Here is a 22,100-nt window from a genome sequence, read left to right on the forward strand (position 1 = left end):
TTCCAGTGAGGGCTAGCTGCCCCCGGTCAGGGTGATACCAGTGCCACTGAAACATGGAGTCAAATGCTGGAGACCTCAGCTTCCTCCTGCACCTAGCGTAGTGCCCATCCACATCCAGGACCCACACAGCATGAGCCTTCATCAGAAGCTGGATCACCCCAGGGCCGGCATCACTCCTGACAGGGAGAAAGCTTTCTAAGGACAGCCTTGAAGGGCAGAGTTGAGTTTATTCCACGCATGTCAGTGTTGAAAACTCACTGCACACAGGGTCACTGTCCATAGTGTTGGCATAGTAAAGGTGTAGGTTGGCAAGGATTTGCCAGTAAATGGACTGGAGCCCACCCCCACAACCACTCATTCCAGCTGAGGAGAGTGGAGCATGGAGACCCTAAAACTCTAAGGCAGGCCTCTAGGGTCAGTCTTACCAAGGGACCCTATGGTTGGTTGCCATCATGTTCTTTCAGGCCTTAGCGGAGAGAGGAGTGCGCTGGGCCACAGTCCTTTAGAAAGGCTACATGGAGACTGAGCTTAGGGTCTTCCTCAGTCCGCTCCACAGAGTCTACAGTCCTCTCCACTGCCTTGCTTGTCCTGTGTCTTGCTTCCTCTGTGAGCAGACTCAAAGAGGTAGGTGGGAAGTAGCAGGCTGGGTGCTTCCACAGAAGGGAAAGGCGGCCGTAGAGTTATTTCTTGCCTGCTTCAGAAGGCCCAAGCCTCATGGAGATGGGTGTCAGGTGAAGGCTAACTCCCCAGCAGCTGCAGGCTCAGGCCCTGCATGTCTACTTCCACCAGGTGGACGCTGTAGTTGCCAAGGCCCTGGATAGGACAGAAAATGTTTAGAGGGCTCTGAGCAAGTCTTAGGCCTCTTGGGGCAGCAAAGCCCAAAGGGCCTGCGTGCCTCCCCTAGTGAGTTGGAAAGCCACCTGGGGGCCTTTCCCTACTACTAACCCCATCACGTACCTCAGTCTTGGCTAGCACAGCCTCTACAGCCTCCTTCTGCCGTGGCTCCTTGGTCAACACATAGAGAAAGCCCCCACCACCAGCCCCTGCCAGGCTCTGGCCATGCACGTAGGGGGCCAGGACATCCATCATTCTCCGCACAGCTAGGGGCTCAGAGCCTGGAGCCATGAGCTTCTTCTGCTCCCAGTAAGAAGTCAGGTACTGGCCCAGCAGAGGCAAGTTTCCTACAGTTGGTACAGAGAGGAATGTGATATTTGAACCAACACCTATCCATAGAGAAATGAAGTGGCAAGAGGCATTTCATTGTCAGGGTTTAGTCCAGGCTCAACACTGGGTGGAAGCAATAATAAGGACCATAGTACAGGCTTGACGACTGTGTACAAAGTAGCCAACCCACACAGTGCCCAGCACAATATCAAAAACTATGGAGCCACATACTTGGGAGCCACATACTGAAGGGGTTCAACATCCCAGCAACTCAAGCATAAGGCAGAGCCTCTTTCCTTGTCTGCTGCCCAGTAGGTGGCACTGGAGGACCTTTCTCGTGAGGCAGGCTTTGTCCCGACAAGTAGCCCCCACGTATGAAACCAAGGAGAGGACAGGAGGCTCCTAGGATCCTATTATCTGGCTTGTGCCAAGCCTGCAAAAGTCCCTGGCTGAAATAAGGCCTTCATTCCAAAGCCCTGACCTCTGCTGGAAGAAGCACCTCACCTTGGTGGAAGGCTTCAGCACATTCTTCAGCCTGTCTTACCAGGCTGTGGGCATTCTGCACGACAGCAGGCAGCCGGGCATACCAGCTCCTCAGTACATCCTGCAAGCAGAGCAGGACAGATGCAGTGAGGATCAGGCCTTGCTGAGCTATCTGCCTCCCTCCTCACTCTGGGGCTGGGCTCACCTGCAGCAGATTCCGTGCCAGGCGGGTCTTGCCAGTGTACACTAGCAGCAGGTGGTCATTGAGCTTCTGGACAAAGCCCTTGGGCACAGTGATCTCTTCTACTTCCACCTTCAGTGGCAGCTGGGCCTGGGAGCGCCCCACTTTGATACCAGGCATTAGACCACCCACCTGGTCCTGCCAACCACCTCCTGTGAACCCACAGTGTTGTTACTGTTGAGACTTATCTGGTCCAATTTCATTCCCCCAGTCCAAGTTTATGATCCTGAGCCTCTGGCTGGGACAGCATCCCCCAACTCCAGCTGAAACAGGTGAGCTTTGCAGCTTCTGGCAGCAGACCAAAACCAGCAAGGCAGAGGAGCTGCAATCTGGGGCCAAGCTTGGCATTCACAAAGCCCAAGTTGCCTTGCAGACTAAATAGGTAATTGGAGCTGGAGTAAACCACACTAACTTCCACCCACCTAAGGTTATGCAGCCAGAGGAGCCAGAAGAAAGGGGATTGGACTTCCCTGTAGCCTACTGGTCCCCTATGCCCTATCTTCTGCTCATATTAGAAATAAGCTGTATGGCTGGGGACTAGTGGCTTCTATCTGTAATCCTAGCTACTCAGGGGGCTGAGATCTGAGGATTGCAGTTCAAAGCCAGCCCGGGCAGGAAAGACCTTGAGATTTATTTCCAATTGACCGCCAGAAAATGAAGTGGAGCTGTGGCTCAAAATGGTAGAGTGTTAGCCTTGAGCAAAAGAAACTCAGGGACAGCACCCAGGCCCTGACGCAAAAAAAAAAAGATTTTTGGCATATCCCACTTTACTTGAAAGAGCTGTATACATCTTGCTTGCTCTGGCTGCTCTACATTGTACTCAGATTCCAAGGTGCCAGAGGCCAGAAGGAGAGAAACCTGGTACCAGGAGCATCCTATTAGATCATATCCTTGGCTAGGCACCTTCTTGCTGCCCTGCCATATGGCAGGAAGAATGGGAGGGAGGAGGATACAGATGATACCCCAAAGGGGAAGCAAGTTGCCAGAAGGGCAGATTGAAGGTCCATCCTCCACTCCAAAGCCAGCTCTGCCCCACAAGCTCTGAAGGGCAGCACGAAGGGGGACAGAATCATGAAAACAAGCCATTAGTGTCAACAGTGCCTGATACATATAAAGGTACAGCAACTTCAGAACTCTGTAGGCATTTACAAGACTCTTGCCAGGCGTTGGTGGCTCACGCCTATAATCCTAGCTACTCAGGAGGCTGAGATCTGAGGATCGTGGTTCAAAACCAGTATAGGTAAGAAAGCCCATGAGACTCTTATTTCCAATTAGTCAGCAAAAAAAGCTGGAAGTAGTAGAGTGCTAGCCTTGAGCTAAAAAGCTAGGGACAGCACCCAGGACTTCAGTTCAAGCCCAGTTCAAGCACCAAAAAATAAATAAATAAAAACACATAAGCTACTTCAAGATAGAACATTTTAAGTTGCAAATGACCAAAAGTCAAAGTGAAGCCAGGCGCCAGTGGTTTACATCTAGCTATTTAGGAGGCTGAGAGCTGAGGATCGTAGTTCAAAGCCAGCTCAGGCAGGAAAGTCTGTGAGACTCATCTCCAATTTACCACAGAAACTGGAAATAGCCTTGAGGGAAAAAAGAAAGAAAGAAAGAAAGAAAGAAATACCATGCAAATCCAGGAAAAAGCCCTTGGGAAAATACCAGCAACCTCTCCCCATCCCAAGCTCTCTTGTACCTGTGGTAAGCACCTGCTCCAAGTGCAGCACTGCGTGGATCAGGGCCTCTGTACTCACCAGCTGGCCCGCAGCCCGCTGCAATGCAGCCAGTGCAGCGCCAGCCAGGATGCTGCTGGTTCCTACAGGGCACAGAGAGGAGTACCAGCCATGAACCATCTCTCCCCAGCCCATCTTACCCCACACCCCCTCTGCTGCACAGAGGGGGGTCACAGGTGAGATTGAAGAACTGGGACTGGACCCACTCACCAAGACCAGAGCCATGGGGAAGCTCAGACCAGGTGTGGAGCTCAAAGCCACCCCCAAAGTTGTGCAGCAGTTGCTCCTGCAAGGAGAGCTCAGAGCGGACATGTACAATCCCAGCACAGATAAAGGCTGCCTTCAGCAGTGCCCCTGCAGGGGGATAGGGTCAAAGCAAAGAATTTCCCCTCCTCAGACTCCACCTCAGCTCTCCACCCCCTGCAATTTCCCTGTCCAGGGTGCTGTTTCATTGGCGGAGGTGGGGGGGGAGGGAGGTGTGGAAAAAAAGCTCAGCATCATTGCAGGCCTCAAGCCACTAATGGACATCTAGACTCTCTAACACAAGCAAATGGGTCATTGCTTTTTCCTACGCCTGTTGGTGCATAGATGGGGTGAGTTCTACCCTTCTCTTTCTTTTGGGGCTCCTCAACTACTCTGGCTGGCTCTCAGGCCTCCATGACCTTCAATTCTGACCTGGAGCATGGGGTTGGCAGTAATCCTGCAGGTTGTCCAGGCTCCGGCACACTATTTTCGTGGCCATCTCATCCTTCTGAGGTCCCATGGCCAACCACAGCTCAGGCTCCGTGATACGGCGGGCCCTGGCCCCAATGGGGCGGCAGCCATCCACTCGCACAGCCAGGCCCACAACTGCCCCACCAAACTCGTAGGCAATGGGTGGGGTGTCACTCCAGCCCCCTATGGCAGTTCAACAAGCTGGTCACACTACCTGCCAGCCTGATCCTTGGGGGACTGGACCCACCCATCCCCATAGGGGTTCACCAGAGAAATCCACGCGGGCTGGGCACTCAGCCATCACCCACTGCCCCAGTGCTGGCAGCTCTACTGGCTCCATGGAAACGAAGTGCTGAGCTGTCATCACCGCATGGCGGACCAGGATCTGTTCGGCCCCCTCATAATGGCGGGCAGCTCGCACCAGCAAGGCTGGCCTGCAGGGAGGGAAGGAAGCTAAAAACACACTGAGGGCCTGAGAGTGACCCGACCTCCTTCTGGGCTTCCACCATCAGGGGCCATGCCCCCAGGGGGTTTCTCAATGCCATTCTGACTTCTTCGATTAGCTACCCACCTGCTCAGCCACTTGTCCCTCTCCTGAGCAAGTGCCCTTACTCCCCGTGAAAGGTCTCCACACTCCAGGTAGGAAAAGGGCCTCATCCACTCAGGGTTGGCAGCTGGACCACTCCGCAAGCCTCCCTGACCCTCTGCCATGCAGCCCAGCACATCAGCCACACAGGCCAGAGCCCGGGAGGCCACACCAGGGTCTTCCGCCCCAGCTGCAACTGAGGGATGTGAAATTAGGCAGGGAAGAGGGCCAGCCTCCAACCTCCAGTACTCCCCAAAACTACTCCAGACCCTTCACTCCCCTCAGCCTCTGCTTCCAGATGTACTCCTACATGTGAATGCACCCCCATTCTCTCTACACAGAAAATTTCTCATCCTGCCAAGCCCAGCTCAAATGTGCCCTTCACCCCTACCCAGGACAGGCTCTAGGACAATCATCTGCATTCAAGTCTCCTCTGTCTGTGTGGCTCTCTGGGTGAGTGCCTTAAATAGAGATAAAGTGGGGCTGAGAATGTGGCTTAGTGGTAGAGTGCTTGCCTAGCACGCATGAAGCCCTGGGTTTTATTCCTCAGTACCACGTACACAGAAAAAGCCAGAAGTGGCACTGGGGTTCAATTGGTCTAGTGCTAGCCTGGAGGAAAAGAAGCTCAGGGACAGCACCCAGGCCCTGAGGTTAAGCCCCAGGACTGGCAAAAAAAAAAAAAAAAAAATAGAGATAACGTTCCACAGTTCTAGTATCCTGCAGAACCATTCATATCATGTTACTTGAGTCTAAGACTCTAAGCCCCCAGGTAGTATATGGGTCCTTAGATGGATCTGCCCACATGCCATAGGGCCCTCCTGGAGCTCAGCACCCACACCCAGCACTCCATATGGAACACAGGTTTCTAGATGCTGCAGAGGGCAAGAAGATCAGTAGCCAGGCCACACCCTCCCATCCCAACTTCCTGCTGACAGGGCAAAGCTTCCTCAGAAATCTAAAGCAAACTACAATGAGTCTCTCCCTTGCCTTAGTCCGTTGGCTGCCTAGTCCCCTCCGTTGATGGTCCAGGAGGCAGGGCCACCTGCCCTGCCTGCCTGCCTGCCTTCCTAGCATTAATGCCTAGCACACTCACCCTGGTCCAGCATAGCCAGCACATGTTTCGAGAAGCCCTCATGGACAGCAGCCCGAATCAGTGGGCGCAGGCAAAGATCCTGCCGGGCTTCTAGCACATGCCTTGCCTTTTGCAAGGCCTGGTGAAAAAACAGGTCCCGACGGGAGGCTAGGGTGGCAGCACGGTCCAGGTGCGGCTGTAGCTGCTCCCAGGACAAGCGCCAGGAGACTCGCCAGGTCTGCAGGGCCTTGCCCCCATCGTCTTGGGGGTCCAACATCCACAGCATGTCCCTGGGCCCCAGGGCCCTCGAGGGATGAAGCACAGGAAAGAGGCGAGCGCTGAGAAGGTGACGCTCAGTGGGAGGCATGTCTGGGTCCCACAGGTCCCAGTCTCTGAGGTGCAGAGAGGTATGTTAGCAGCAGGAGATAAGCCACGCCCATCCCCTCCCCAGGCCCCAACCAGCCTATCAATTCATGGGGACAAGACAAATTCCCCAAAGGCAGTACAGTGGGCCACATGGGGAAGGAAGCCATACTGCTTTGCCCAAAGTCAGCACACCCAAGGCTTTGAAGTTGCTCACGTGGAAAGTTCCAGAAAGAATCCAGCTGTCCCAAACTACCCAGGACTTGATAGAATGATAAAGAAGTAGGCAGGGCTGTTCTGAAGGCAGTGGCAAGGCTAAGTCTCAATGAGCCATGCTGGCTGGCTAAGGTGCCTGGGGGGTCCAGTGGGACATAGGGCTTACCTAATACCTGTCTTCTTAAAGAAGTCACTCCAGGACATGTTGAGATAAGTGTCTATCTCTTGTCTCTAGGAGAAGATGAAGCAGTCAGTAATAACAGGTCCACAAGAAGGGATAAGGGACACTCGATGAGACTGGGGAACAGATCTTCCAGCAGGGACTGAAGGAAACATGTACATACTGAAGCAACTTCTGAGACCATCTTCCCCTCCACCCCTAGCCCTGGGTATAAGTCCTGAGGCTTATACTTAGAGCTTGGGTGATGTCCCTGAGCTTCTTTTGCTCAAGGCTAGCACTCTACCACTTAAACTACAAAGCCACTTCTGGCTTTTTCTGAGTCAGGTATAGGAGATTAGTCTCATAGACTTTCTTTCCCAGGCTGGCTTCAAACTTCAATCCTCAGATCTCAGCCTCCTAAGTAGCTAGGATTATAGCCATGAGCCACCAACACCCAGCCTCTGAGACCCTCTTAGCACTCTTACCCAGGTACTTAGAATCTGGAGCAGAACCCTGAGTTCTAGGTCTGATCCACCATAAATTGCCAATGTGACCCATGCTAAGCCACCTCCCTATCAATCTTCAGCTTGTAAAATGGGCATAAAAATCCCCACCCAGTTTACCTCCAAGAACAGATGAAGGGCGGGGAAGCAAAGGCCTAATGGAGATTGCCCCAGCCACACCCTCCCATAGCCTAACCCTCAGTCTGAAGATTAGGATAAGGAAATGTAATGCCGGTGCCTACTTTCCAGTTGTCCAGACGGCCAACAAGGGTAAACACGTAGCTCAGGGAGCCATGCAGCCGCACATGGTGTCCCTGCAGGACAAGGTCACGCAACTCCAAGCCACGCAGTGCTTCAGACTGGGCTGTATCCAAGCCACTCAAGAAGCAGCCAGTACCAATGTGAACGGGGCCCTGGTAGGAAGAAGGCAGGCATCCTGGGTGAGCAGACATCTACCACACACACACACACACACACACACACGCACGCACGCATGCACACGCGCACGCACGCACGCACAACTAACACATACAGAGTGCTGGTCCCTCTTGCCTCCCCTCCCTTCCGCCATGCTGTCAGGCCTCACCTGCAGGTGGCAGTGCTGCAGAACACTCCCAGGCTCCAAGTGCACAGCACCCTCCAGCAGGCAGTTGACCACAGAGCACCCAGGCCCCAGAAGCTGCGGCTTCTGTGAAACCAGGAGAGAAGATCATTAAGGGGCTGGGAAGGTGGCTTAGTGGTAGAGTGCTTGCCTAGCATGCATGAAGCCCTGGGTTCAATTCCTCAGTACCACATAAACAGAAAAAGCCGAAAGTGGCCTGTGGCTCAAGTGGTAGAGTGCTAGCCTTGAGCAAAAGAGTCTTAGGAACAGCGCCCAGGCCCTGAGTTCAAGCCCCAGGACTGGGGGGGAAAACAATCATTAAGGCCAGGGGCAGGGGCACCCCAATTCTCCCCTGTAGCACAATATCTGCATGGGGAACATCAAGGCTCTGGATCTGCCCTGGCTCCAAGCTGAACCCTATTTCCCCTCCCCCTAACTATACCCCACTACTGCCACCCCAGAGTGACCTCTGAACCTTGCTGCCCTATTCCTCAGCTCCGTGGTGCTGAGCTAGGCCTACAGTTTCTCATGTCACTGTAAACAGACCATGCAGAAAGGCCTTCCTCAATCAGGTAGACCTCAAAGGAAAACCGTGACTTGGCCACTTTCTGGCTCTGTGGCCTTGGGCTAGTTACTTGTCTCTCTGGGCATCCAGTGCCTTGTGCATAAAATGGAAATAATAACATCTATACTCATAGGTTATCTATTCCAAGTGTAGGCATTCCCTTCCCATAAGTCTACATCCTACCTGACCTCTGAGGGGAAGGCTGGTCTTACCTCTACCTGGGAGTGAACAATCTGGGCCTTAGGAGCCGCAGGCATTGTGAGGCTGAGCAGGAATTCACTGGCTGATGAGGTCAAGTAGCTGTAGCTACCATCAGGAACATACACTGTAAAGACACAACAGTGATCCCTACTCTATACCTGCTACTGCACCAGTGCCAGACCAGGTGTCTCGCCCGTAGATACATCCTCAGACACTACGAGAGCAAGTGTGACAATGAGCCTATTTGCAGACGGGAAAGCTGAGGTCCAGAGTGCCACCTCCCCAAAGCCCCACAGATAGCAAAATGGGCAGTCTGGGACTGGAGACCAGGAAAGAGACAAGAAGAAAACCCAAAGGAGAGGGAGGCATCTCAACAGGAGAGCTCATTCATGAGTCCATGAGCCAAACTGTTTGGCCCAAATGCCAAGGCAGTCTTATCTGGAGGTCCTCACCCCCACGGTGTCTCCATCCCACAGAGAGGACAACAAATATTCACCCATGGTGAGGGGCTGACCACGAAGCTCCCTCCACAGCTGGGCCCGGGCACCTTGAAGATAACCTGCTACATCCATGTCACCTTGCCCCATCTCTGGGGGCTGACCAGCCAGGAAGTTCTCCCTGCTCACGTTCCGAGCCATGCAGAGCAAGATGTCAAAAAACAGAGACAGCTGGGAGAGAAGGAAGAAGCCAAGTTGGGGGAAAACCGGGGAAATAAGGGTATGGGCTGGGCCTGCAATCCTGAAGCCAAGCCAGGACTGTTCTATCTGTAAAGATTCTTGCCCAGAGAGAGTAAAGGTCTGACCTAAGGTCACACAGCACCTCACTCCCAGTCAAGGTACCCCAGACACTTCCCACCCACCCCCACCCCCCAAGTCACCTGGACAGGCCGGGCTCCAGAGTCCAAGCCCATGTAGGTACAGGCATCCAGAGGCGGACTCACGTGGGTGGCCAGAAGGTGCTCAGCAGTGTCCACGGAGAAGAAGACAATCCCAGAGACCTGGAGAGGGCCACCATGGTGGGGGGTGGGGGGCGGGAACCCTAGGGTGAGGCTCAGGCAAGAGGGTATATATAGATGAGCCAAGCAAGGCCAGGCACCACACCACACCAGACCAGGGACGTTAGTTTTCCGAGTCACCTCAGCACCCACACTCCAGGCTTATTTGGAACAGCTCCCACCAAGGAACCTTCCAGGTGGCCCTCCTCAACTCTCAGTCCTCCTCCAAAACTGTTGTCCACCTTCCCCACAGTCCAGACCCAGAGTCTTTCCCAACACTCCCCCCATCCCTGTCCTTCATTCTGGAAGCATCTTTAAGTGTGGTTCTGACTCTCCCTTCCTCAGATTCTGGCTCCAACTGCTCTTCTGAAAGCTCAATTCCAGACCTTCATTAGATCCTGATTCCAGCTCACCTGGGAATCTTCTAGAAGGAGTGGGGCTCTTCCCAAAATAAGGAAGGGAAACTTTCCCTCTCCTGTTCCCTCCCCCCCCAAATTCCCAAAGACTCTTCAAAACCAGGCCCAGCATCCATACCAGCGGGACCCGCCCATCAGTCAGGACACACTGCTGGATCTCTGCTTCGGTGCCCTGGTAGAAAATGTCCAAAACAAAGCCCTGTGGGCAAGGGGAGGACAACAGAATTAGGGAAGAAAGCAAAAAGAGGACTTGCATGGCAGGTCAACAAGTGTTCCCCACTACAAACTCAAGATGCAAGTCACGCAGGCACCAGTGTCATCATGGGGACACAAGTGACTGAGATGTATGCCAGAAGGTTAAGAGCAAATTTTAATCACCTTACCACCTCGGCCTGAGCACAGGGCCTGGCATACAGTTGGCATGAAATGCACTTTTGGCAAGAGTCTGAGTACCAGGGCTATTGCCATAAAGGCTACTTCTCAGATGCAAGACAATCATAGGGATATCCAGGATAAGAGGTTGCCCAGGGAGTGGAACTGGAAGGCCATCCAGCTCCAGGCCAGCTCAGCTGACCCCAGGAGACCCTACCTGTGCGTCAGTCAGGTAGACACCATGATTCACAGCATAGGCCGGGCTCCCAGGAAAAGCAATCACTCTGGCTCCCTGGAAGTCATCCCAGTTGATCCCTGTGAGTTAGTTTAGTCAGGGGACTGTCAGTCCCAGGGATCCTCCCTGCCCACAACCCAAGACAGGGAGCCCCAGCTATGAGGAGGCAAGAGCTCAGGGCTAGAGCATCCAGATACCTCTAAAAGGGAAATACATTTCCAAAGCCAATCACACATCCTCCGGGAGAATGACAGACCCACCTTTCCCAAGGCTCGCCCCACCCCACCCCCCAAGTCCTGGGGACAAAAGGTCAGGGTAGTTGTATCCATTCTACAGATGGGCAGACAGAGTCCCAGCAGGGTCTGCCTCTTGGTCTGGGCTTCATTCTCCACATCCTGAACCTCCTTTCAGAACAGGACAATGGAGCCGCCTAGGAATGGAGTAGGCTGGAAAGGCAGAGTGAGCCTGAACTGTGGTGAAGGAAGGTGGTCCAGGGTGTGTCAGGCTCACCGAGATTTGAAGGAACAGACAACAGCATGTCAGTGCTGCAGACCCACACGCCTGGTGGGGAGCCTGGGCCCAGCTGCAAGGGACGGGAGAGGGAGAGGGAGAAAGAGAGGGAGAGGGAGAGAGAGAGAGAGAGAGAGAATGCAGCTGGTGGCCAGGCCCAGACTCTCCTCCTCTCCCTCACCTCCATATTGGCTTGTCATATTCCACCACCCACCTGATCCCAGGGGACTCTGCTACTGAAGTATCAAGGACTCTGACATCAGGTGAGACAGAAGCTGCCCCTCCCTCCCCCCCCCCATTCACTGCCCATCTGGGGCCACATCTTCCCACAAGATAACCAAGTCTAATTTATTGAAGCTCAGAGTAACCAGGCACCCAGAAAATGACTCTTCCTGGGAGCCGTGGTCTGAGTTGACCCTAGCTGATGGCGCAGTAGGGGAGAAGTGTCGGGCGGGGCGGGGATTGGATCCCTAGGGCCCCCCCCAGCCTAGCCTCACTTGGTGGGTCATGATGTCCAACAGGCAGTCCAGGTTGCAGACCAAGGCCTCCACAGGGGCCCGGAGGTTCTCCTTTGGGAGGCAGGTAAAGGCTCTGCCACAGTCATCGAAGGGGAAGTCTCGGCCCTGGGGTGGGAGCAGAGACTGTAAGGAAGCCCTTGGGACAGAGAAACTGGCTGGCTTCATCAGCTATGCAAAAGGTGCAAGGGTGGCAGGTGAGTAGAAGACATAGAAAACATGTCATCTTGTTGGTTTACTATTGTTACAATGAACAAGACTACTGGGAAAACAGAAAATGCAGAGAATGTGACACACGTCACTACTCAGGGGCCTGAGAAGAAATGACTGTTTCAGGACAGCCTAGGATACATAGCAAAACCCTGTCTCAAAAAAAAAAAAAAAAAAGCCAGGTGCCAGTCACTCACAATTATAATCCTAGCTATTCAGGAGGCTGAGATCTGAGGATCACAGTTCAAAGCCAGCCCAGGCAGAAAAGCCCATGAGACTCTTATCTCCAATAAACAACTAGAAAACCAGAAGTGGCGCTGTGGCTTAAAGTGGAAGAGCACTCTTCAGCTCAAGGACAGCGCCTAGGCCCAGAGTTCAAACCCCAAGATTGATTCTGTTTCTAACAAATTTTCCCAATGAACACTGTATGCACACAATGGTAGAATATCCCTAAAGGTAGAACCAGAGTTGCGACCTTCTGTATGGCCCATGCCACAAATTCCACCTACCATGTGCAGTATGAGGATCCAGGCTGAGTGCAGGACATCAGATGTGACCACCTGTCAGGAGCAGGAGGGCCTCATTAAGACAAGTACCCCCTGGCTAAGGAGAGACACCAACACAAACCTTCTCAGGTACCAAAAAGTCAAGATCGAGATCAATGGCCACAGACAGACAAGAGACAGGACTGGCTCCATCCTGAGTAAAGGAGACTAGAAGTCCTGCACCCAAGCACTTCCCTGCCTGTTTGGAAGGAGGTTGCAGGCAACAGTTCAAGGCCAGCTAGTAATGGGGGATGTCCGCTCCAGTGAAACCACACAGTGTTCCAACACCAGCAATACCCCCCAGACTCCATACAGGTGGTATGCAGGCAAGGGGGTGGAGAGAAGGGGCTGCATATGCATGGGATGTGGCCCAGGGGGGACCTTGACACTCCTATATCCTGCCCAAAGGGTAAGCCATACTTCAGTCCCAATGGTCAGGTGCATAGAACAAGAGCCCAGACTAGTAAGATCTTTGAGTTTTTCAGGAGAAGCCAAGAGGCTTTGCCACGGGGATAATGATTCCAACTTTCTAAAAACACTACCAAGGCCCTCCCTCACCTGGATGGCATGACAGAGATAAAAGTCTGCCCGATTCACAGATCTAACACCTCAAGCCAAATGCTGAACCAGCTAGGGTGACAGACTCAGAAGGACTGGAGATTTCGTAAACTAGTTCCAATAGGGGCCTGAGCCCAAGAGCCAGCGACAGCACTCACAGTAAAGCCTGCACGGGCACTCAGGTGTTCCGCAGCCACCAACAGTGCATTGAGGGTGGCTCCTCCGCTGCCCACGCGAATCTCAGGATCCTCCACGGCCAGTAACAGTGTCCCAGCAGGGATCTGCTCCCGTTTTTGCCGCACCTCCAGCTCTGTGTTTAAAACCTGTGTTCAGAAAACCTCCCTCCAGCCCCACACCCCTCTGGCCTCCCTGCCCTGGTTCAGAGGACCTGAATAAGCCTAATCATCATGATTTGGGCTGGGAAGGTGGCTCAGTGGTAGAGGGCTTGCCTTGCATGCATGAGGCCCTGGGTTTGATTCCTCCGCACCACATAAGCAGAAAAAGCCCGAAGTGGTACTATGGCTCAAATGGTAGAGCCCTAGTTTGGAACTGAATTGCTCAGGGATAGCACCCAGGCCCAGGGTTCAGGTCCCATGAATGACAAAAATAAAATAAAATAATCATCATGATTTGATTCCCCTGACTTCACTTCTCATACAGCACTAATTAGATCTTTACCTGACTCTGTGAGGTAAAGTATGCTTATCCCCATTTTACAGATAAGAAGAAAACTAAAGCACAATGAAATGATATGCTGTACATGAAATCACAAAGCAGGAAGAAATTAAGAGTCTGAGTTTCAAGCTAAGTCCACCAAGTTCCTGGGGCTGAAGGGGTCTGGTGGAGGAGGGGAGGCTGGGAAGTTCTAGTTTAAGGGCAAGGCAGGAAGAGGGACCATTTACCTCTCTGAAAGACCTGGACACTGTCCTTGTACTGACATGTCAGAATGATGACTGTCCAGTCAACCCCCTTTCGCTGGTCCATTCTGGTCAAAAATGGAGGAGCGTCCTATGAAAGCAACATGTGGGTAACATGAATACTTTTTAAGTTGTCATATACAAAAGTTAATTGTTTCTGTTATATCATTCTATAATTTTAATAATACAAGTATTGATTTTAAATAATTGTCAATGGTGGGACTTGAACTCAGGGCATGGGCACTGTCCCTTGATCATTTTCACTCAAGGCTAGCACTCTCTACCACTTGGAGCCATAGTGCTACTTCTAGTTTTCTGGTGGTTAATGGGAGATAAATCTCTCAGATTCTTCTGCCTAGACTGGCTTTGAACCTTGATCCTCAGATCTCACCCTCCTGAGAAGCTAGGATTACAGACATGAGCCACCAGCACCCAGCTTTTTTTTTTTGGTGTTTCTTCTATATAGCTCTTCTACAAATCAAATGAAAAAATTATTACCTATGTGAGAGTGATCAGAGACTATAGTGCAAACATTCAAGTATGTATTCTTACACCAACTACAACTACCACCTATACTTTAAAAAAGGGTCATGCTATGACTTTTTTGTTTAGTTTTTTTAAGGCCCTATGGTTTGAATTCAGAGCCTTTGCTTGCTCGGCAAATGTTCTACTACTTCAGCCATGCCTCCAGATCTTTTTGCTTTAGTTTTTTTTTTTGTCCATCATGGGGCTTGAACTCTGGGCCTGGGTGCTGTCCCTCAGCTCCTCAGCTCAAGGCCAGCGCTCTACCACTTGAGCTACCACTTTCCGGTTTTCTAGTGGTTTATTGGAGATAGGAGTCTCACGGTCTTTCCTGCCTGGGCTGGCTTTGAACTGTAATCCTCAGAGCTCAGCCTCCTGAGTAGCTAGGATTACAAGCGTGAGCCACCAGTGCCCAGCTTGCTTTAGTTTTTCAGCTAAGGTCTCAAGTGTTTACCTGAGCTAGCCTTAGACCAAGATCCTACTATCTCAGCTTCCTGTTCAGCCAAGACTAGTTCCACCACACTCAGCTTGTTTTGTTGTTGTTGTTGTTGTTGTTTAAGATAAGGCCTCACTAACTTTTTTTTTTGGTCAGGACTTGAACTCGGGGCCTGGGTGCTGTCCCTGAGCTCTTCAGCTCAAGGCTAGCATTCTACCTCTTGAGCCAAAGAGCCACTTCTGATTTTCTGGTGGTTAACTGGAGATAAGAGTATCACGGTGGGGGGGGGGGGGGGGAAACTGGGAAGGTGGCTCAGTGGTAGAGCGCTTGCCTTGCAAGCATGAGGCCCTGGGTTGGATTCCTCAGCACCACATAAACAGAAAAAGCCGGAAGTGGCGCTGTCGCTCCAGTGGTAGAGGGCTAGCCTTGAGCTGAAGAGCTGAGGGACAGCGCCCAGGCTCAGAGTTCAGCCCCATGACCTGCAAAAAAAAAAAAAAAAAAAAGAGTCTCACGGACTTTCCTGCCCCGGCTGGCTTTGAACCCCGATCCTCAGATCTCACCTCTTGAGTAGCTAGGATTACAGACATGAGCTACCAGTGCCCGGCTTAACTTTCCTTTTTTTAACCAGAGTTTGCCTCAAACCCTGATACCACTATCATCACTTCCCATGTAGGTATGATTACAGGCATGGGCCAATACACCTAGTCCTCATGCTATGGATTTTCAATCCACTTGCAACTATTGATATGTTATATATATATATAAAGTCATGTAACTAAAATATAAGCTATTGAGATTAGCTTCTTTCCTCCAACACAATACCCCTGAGATGAATCCAAGTCACTGGGCATATCAATAGCCTGGTGCTTTTCTTGCTAAGAGATCTTTCCAGACATAAAATATACCATGCAGTTTCACCTTTCACTCATGGAGCAAGAGTTGGACTTTGTCATTTGGGGAAATCAAGAATAAAGCTGTTATAAATCTTCAGGTAGTTAGCAAGCTATGGTAGTTAATTTCTGTAATCCCAGGTACTTAGGGGACAGAAATAAGGAGAGTCATGGTCAGAGGCCAGGGCAGGCAAAAAGTTAGTAAGAACCCCATCTCAATAAACATTCCAAGGATCAAGATGCATACCTAGGATTCCAGCTACCCAAGCGGTATAGTTGGAGGATCATGGTTAGACTTATACATGCCACTGGCTGTCCAAGGTCATTCACAGCTAGTACCGACTGGTGTGTCCAACTCCAGTGTTCCTGCTATTGGTTTTGTCTGGGTTGTTTTGTTTTGGGGTTATTTAGCTTAGTTTTGAGGTCTTGCTATGTAACTCAGGCTGGCCTCTGCCTCCTGAGTGCTGGGATTACAGGAGAACACCCCTGCACCTGGAGTTTTGAAGGGAGATGAGCCAAAGTGGTAGAGAGCGCTAGCCTCAAGCTAAGAGCTCAGGGACAGAGCCCAGGCCCAGAGATCAAGCCCCAGGACCGACAAACTCAACCTCAAGGAAGCCTTGGTTTGCCACCTTCTGGAAAACACTTAGAAAGACGTGGATGGAGAGTAAAATCAGTTCGTACATTACACCAACAGTACGCGGTTGCGATTAATGCAGAATGAGAAGCCCCGATGAGGTAAACTGAGGAAGGAAGTGACCTGAAAGCAAACTCAGACCAGCGCCGGCACCCTTGGGGGCGAGGGCCCCGTCCCTCCGCGTCCCGCACCGCACCGGTGCACCCGGGCTCCCGCAGAAAGACCCAAGTCCCGGGGAGGCGGAAGTCCCCGACGGCAGGTGAGCCATCGGGGGAGGGGGAGGCGCTGGCAGGGCTCCCCGAAACTCTTCCGTGTGAGGACTCGTGCACGCTGAGGGTCTGGAGGACGGCGCGGCCCCTGGCAGTGGAGTTGAGAAGCAGCGGAGAAGCCAGCAGACCCTCACGTACCTGCGGCCGCCGGGCGCTCGCGGGGCGGGCTCTTTAAGACGGGCTGCGTGGCCCGCGCGATGCGCCCTGGGAAATGTAGTCCATCGGGCTTCCTCCTCGTGGGGTCCGCCCACCCCAGGAGACGCCCCGCAAGGGGAAAGAAAAGCAGGTCCGTGGATAAAAGCAGTTCCGTGGATCCGCCCTTTTTCTAATCAGAATTTTTTAAAAATCAGCTACGTGGGGCTGACAGTTGCCATGCTTTCCCGGGTTTAATCACATGAATCTTTCTGGAAGAAACTTTTCCCAAGTCTGCAGTTGGCAGAGCATCTGCGGAGCCCTGTATGGCTGGCTACTGAATGGCAACGATGTAGACGGAAATTGGAAACACTAGCTAAGGTCACCCAGCTGAGGTCCTGGAAACTAAACCATGCACAGCTATGCAATGGCTCATTACACCGGCGGGAGCTAGACCTCAGCGGACAACACGTATCCTGGGGAGCCAGGTTCGAGATACTTTGTTAGGGGAAAAGAAACAAGTTGTAAAACAGCAAGTAGGGGAAGCCACTCACATCTAAAGAGCTAAGCGCTCCGTGCTGGTAGTTCACCCCTGTAATCCCAGCTACTCAGGAGACTGAAATCTGAGGATCAGGATCTCGGTTCAAAACCAGCCTGGCATGTTTCAAGTAATAGAATTTTTACCTAACAAATGCAAGGCCCTGAGTTCAGGCCTCAGTATCATAAATAAATAATAATAAATTCCTCTTGTTGTCTCCCCCCCCCCGACCCCCCCAAAAAAAAGCCCGGGCAGGAAAGTCCATGAAATTCTTTTTTCCAATTAACCAGCAAAAGTTGAGTGACCCAAGTGGTAGGGTGATAGTCTTTTTTTTTTTTTTTTTTTTTTTTTGTCGGTTGTGGGGTGCCGCGGACCGGGTTCTGTCGGGACGACGGAGGATACCTAGGGGAGGAACCTGGAATAGGACGGGGAGATGGCAAACAGACAACTCACACACATTAGGAGTGGATGCTGAGTGCTGAGTGCTGAGTGCGATTTAATGCAGAGGATAACAAACTTTTATAGCAAAAGTCTCCATAAGAAAGGGCAAAAGGTTACATAATCTTGCTGCAGGGCTTCATTCTTGGGCGGTCACCAGCTGGTCGCCTGAAAGGGCAAAAGGTTACACAACCTTGCTGCAGGGCTTCGTCCTTGGGTGGTCACCAACTGGTTGCCTGATAGGCACTTGTTTCCAGCTTTACCTCTATTTTTAAGAAATACAATTGGTTTCGATGATTGTCACCAATTAACCACTACTTTTTTCTATAGAGGCCTTAACTGTCCCATTAAGATCTTTCCTGTTCCTTCTTTAATAGTAAGCACCAAGGAGACTTAGATTTAGCAAGTCTCTTAGTAAATGAGGAAGTTCTTTCTCCTAAGTAGTTATCTCAGCAATTGCCATACATTCTTTCTGTTCTAGCCGCGCCTACAACTTTTTGTAAATCTCTTACAATTCCTTCTGGAGTGACTTTGTGAAACCCCCAATACTTTTATATTTACTTATAACTTGTCTACTAGCCTCCATAAGAGGGGTTTCAGGGTAGCACTTAACTCTGGTGAGTTAGTCATATTTTTAAGACACTCATCAGATATTGGAGTCGTCAACACTCTTAAAGAGCTTTGAATAAGGGAACGTTGACAATGAGAAAGTACAATGAGCAGTAGAAACAGTAAAAGATTAATAGGCACTCTTATGAGGAAAAGATAGGCAGAAACACATCTTTTCCAGGGGTTTTTGCCAGCCTTTTCCCAGGAGTAGGCCTCTTAGAAGCCCTATTCTCCGAGGTAGACTTCGGTGAAGTCCCAAAACTTGGAGATAGGTTTCTGTAAAGCCCCATTCTCTGAGGTAGACTTCGGTGAAGTCCCAAAACTCAGAGATAGGTCTCGAGGCCCCTATCATGGTCTGATAGATGGTTTCCCATGCTAAGCAGACTCTACTGGGGTCGGCGTGGCAGTGGGGCTTGAACTCTGGGCCTGGGTTCTGTCCCTCAGCTCTTCAGCTCAAGGCGAGCGCTCTACCACTTGAGCTACAGCGCCACTTCCGGTTTTCTGGTGGTTTTATTGGAGATAGGAGTCTCACGGTCTTTCCTGCCCAGGCTGGCTTTGAACCGCGATCCTCAGATCTCAGCCTCCTGAGTAGCTAGGATTACAGGCGTGAGCCACCAGCGCCCGGCTAGGGTGATAGTCTTAAGCAAAAGAAGTTTAAGAACCACCACCCAGACCCTGAATTCTAGCTCCAGGACCAGCATCCCTCCCTCCCAAAAGGTAACAGGTGCCTGGAGCTGGTAGTTCACACCTATAATCCTAGCTACTCAGGAGGCTGAGATGTGAGGATCATGATTCAAAGCCAGCTTGGGCTTTGGGCAGGAAAATCCAAATCCATAAGATTTTTTTTCTTTCTGTTGGCTGTGGGGCTTGAACTCAGGGCCTGGGGGCTGTTGCCCAGCTTTTTTGCTCAAGGCTAGTACTCTACCACTTTGAGCCACAGCTCCACTTCTGGTTTTCTGGAGATAAGAGTCTCACAGACTTTCCTAGCTGGGCTGGCTTTGAACCTCAATCCTCAGATCTCAGCCTCCTGAGTACCTAAGATTATTGATCTGAGCCACTGACACCAGAAGTGGAGCTGTGGCTCAAAGTGGTAGAGCACTAGCCTTACGTGAAAAAGCTAAGGGACAACACCCAGGCCCCGAGTTCAAATTCCAGTACCAACACACTTAGGGATATGTACGGGGCTGGGGGAGGAAGCTCAGTAATAGAGCACTTGCCTACCATTCTATAGAACCTGGGTTTACTCCCAGCACCGCTGGAAGAAAAAATATGTGGATATAGTATGTGTACCAACATTACAGGAAGTGGGCTAGAAGGCAACCAGTTCTGGTGTGGATGGGCAAGGAGAACCTGAGCTTTATCTTTGTTAGTTGAATCAGTTTCAGTAGTGATGAGAGACTCTTAATCTGCATAACCTTGGTCAGCCACTTAGCTACCCTGTGTTTTCTTGTCTCCATCAGCAAAATGAGTTCCTAATACTATCCGATAGCTGTGACCATTGTGTGTGTTTGACTCCATAGTAAACACATAAAAAATTAGCCATTGTTATGATTATTTATATTGTTATATACACCCTGCTCTTTTGAAGCAGGATATTTGGTTTGTTCACTGTTGCACCCTTAGATCCTAGAACAGTGCCTAAGACATTTTAGGTGGTTAGAAGCAATTGGTTGGATGAATGCATGAATGAGGAGCTGTGCCCTCTTCCCCAACAGGAGTCATCCCCTCCCTCACATTGGCCCAGGTCTCCTGTCCACACCACTACTTCAGCCCCTGCTCTTCTCCAGAAATTGTAAACTGCCTCCCCTTGCTGCTGTCTCAGCAATGCAGATCCTGGACTCTGCAGTTGAGTGGAGGCAGGGATGTCTGCCACTGCAGCTTTGGCGGGGCCTCAAGAAAACCTAGTGCGTCCCCAGGAGCTCAGAAGCAAAGGCTTTTACTTCACCTCCAAAGGCCGGCACAATTTGGGGACAAGGATGGCTCCAGGACTGTGCTAGCACCAACAAAGGTTTTTATTAAATTGAAGCTTTTGGCCAGGTATAGTAGTGCACACCTGTAATCCCACCACTCCAGTGGCGGAAGTAGTAGGACAAAGATTTCAAGAGCAGCCAGGTTTCATAATGAGACACTGTTTCAAAAGAGAGAGAGAGAAAAAGAGAGAGAAGAAGAAAGCTGGGCACAGGTGGCTCATGTCTGTAATCCTAGCTACTCAGGAGGCTAAGATCTAAGCATTGCAGTTCAAAGCCAGCCTAGGCAGGAAAGTCTGTGAGACTCTTATCTCCAACTACCAAAAAAAATGGAAATGAAGCTGTGGCTCAAGTGGTAGAGTACTAGTTTTAAAGCAAAAGAGCTCAGAAATAGTTCTCAGGCCCTGAGTTCAAGCTCCAGGACCAGCACAAATTATAACACACACACACACACACACACACACACACACACACACACACACACACACACACACACAAAGATGCCTCAGGACTGGGAATGTGGCTCAGTGATAGAGTGCTTGCCTAGCATGCATGAAGCCTTGCTTCAATTCCTTAGTACCACAAACAGAAAAAAAAAAAAAAAAAAAAAAAGCCAGAAGTGTTCCTGTGGCTCAAGTGGTAGAGCACTAGCCTTGAGCAGAGAAACACTCAGGGACAATGCCCAGGCCTTGAGTTCAAGCCCCAGGAATGGGAGCATCTGCCTAGCATGCATGAGACTTGGTCTTCAATCCACAATGCCAATTATATATTTTTTAATTAATTAATTTTTTTGCTACTCCTTGGTCTTGAACTTGGCCTGAGCACTATCCCTGCTCAAGGCTAATGCTCTACTACTTAAGCCTCAGCTCCACTTCTGGCTTTTTCTGTGATTAATTGGAGATAAGAGACTCAAGGACTTCCCTGCTGGACTGGCTTCAAACCTTCAGTACCAGCACAAAAAGTTAAAAAATACAATGCTAGGTGCCAGTGGCTCAGCTGTATAACTCCTTGGGAGAATCAAAATTCAAACCCAGTCCAGTCAGGAAAGTTCATAAGACTCTTAGCTCCAAATCACACACACACACACACACACACACACACACACACACACACACACACACACACACACACACACACACACACACACACACACAAGTAAGGGGAGGTATGGCTCAAGTGATAGAGCACAGGTGAAAACTAAGCAAACTGTTACAGTGGCTCACACCTGTAATCCTAGCTATTCAGGAGGATAATATCTGAGGATCACAGTTTGAAATCAGCCTGAGCAGAAAAACCCATGAGACTTTTCTCTCCAATTAACCACCCAAAAGCCAGAAGTGGAGCTGTGGTTCAAGTAGTAAAGTACTAGCCTGAGCAAAAGAGCTCAAGCTCCAGTACTAACACATCAAGAAACAACAAAGGGGAATAAAAACCACACAGAACAGTGAAGTTTTTAGAAAATAACAAATGTTTGGAAACTGGAACCCTTGTGCAGTGTTGGTGAGGATATAAAATGGTTCAGTATGGAAAACAGTAGGGAAGTTTCTGAAATAATTAAAAATACAGATATCATATGAGCTAGTAATTTCATTTCTGGGGGGTATGCCCAAAAGAATTGAAAGCAGGGACTCAAAGAGATATTTGGGCCTCCATGTTTACTGCAGTATTTCTCAGACTAGCCAAGCACTGACAAATGAATGCCTGAAGAGAATGTGGCATACACAATAGGACATTATTCCACCTTAAAAAGAAGGCAATTCTGACATATGCCACCACATGGGTGAACCTTGAGGACATTCT

At 50.7% G+C, this 22,100-nt stretch overlaps 1 protein-coding gene across 4 annotated transcripts; it reads right to left on the reverse strand.

Annotated features, from left to right (window-relative positions):
* Positions 1 to 207: 207 nt before the first annotated feature.
* Positions 208 to 16,813, reverse strand: Fcsk (fucose kinase). 4 transcript variants are annotated; one of them, XM_070026264.1, is made up of 24 exons: positions 16,755 to 16,813; positions 13,851 to 13,956; positions 13,107 to 13,258; positions 12,355 to 12,405; positions 11,618 to 11,743; positions 11,121 to 11,193; positions 10,593 to 10,690; positions 10,122 to 10,202; positions 9,471 to 9,590; positions 9,090 to 9,261; positions 8,605 to 8,717; positions 7,813 to 7,914; positions 7,469 to 7,639; positions 6,730 to 6,794; positions 6,006 to 6,376; positions 4,898 to 5,108; positions 4,594 to 4,760; positions 4,288 to 4,509; positions 3,823 to 3,966; positions 3,576 to 3,695; positions 1,853 to 2,040; positions 1,669 to 1,768; positions 958 to 1,181; positions 208 to 813 (listed from the first exon to the last, which is right to left on the reverse strand). In XM_070026264.1, the coding sequence occupies exons 2-24, from the start codon at positions 13,930 to 13,932 to the stop codon at positions 739 to 741; spliced, it is 3,228 nt and encodes a 1,075-aa protein (XP_069882365.1). In that variant the 5' UTR covers positions 13,933 to 13,956; positions 16,755 to 16,813; the 3' UTR covers positions 208 to 738. The 4 variants fall into 4 exon arrangements, with proteins under 4 accessions (XP_069882365.1, XP_069882366.1, XP_069882369.1 ...); XM_070026265.1 differs by lacking the exon at positions 16,755 to 16,813 and adding an exon at positions 16,471 to 16,655; XM_070026268.1 differs by lacking the exon at positions 16,755 to 16,813 and adding an exon at positions 16,395 to 16,485.
* Positions 16,814 to 22,100: the final 5,287 nt, after the last annotated feature.

This window comes from Dipodomys merriami, unplaced genomic scaffold (assembly GCF_024711535.1).
Source record: "Dipodomys merriami isolate MVZ:Mamm:240054 unplaced genomic scaffold, mDipMer1.0.p SCAF_176, whole genome shotgun sequence".
NCBI classification, from domain to species: Eukaryota; Metazoa; Chordata; class Mammalia; order Rodentia; family Heteromyidae; genus Dipodomys; species Dipodomys merriami.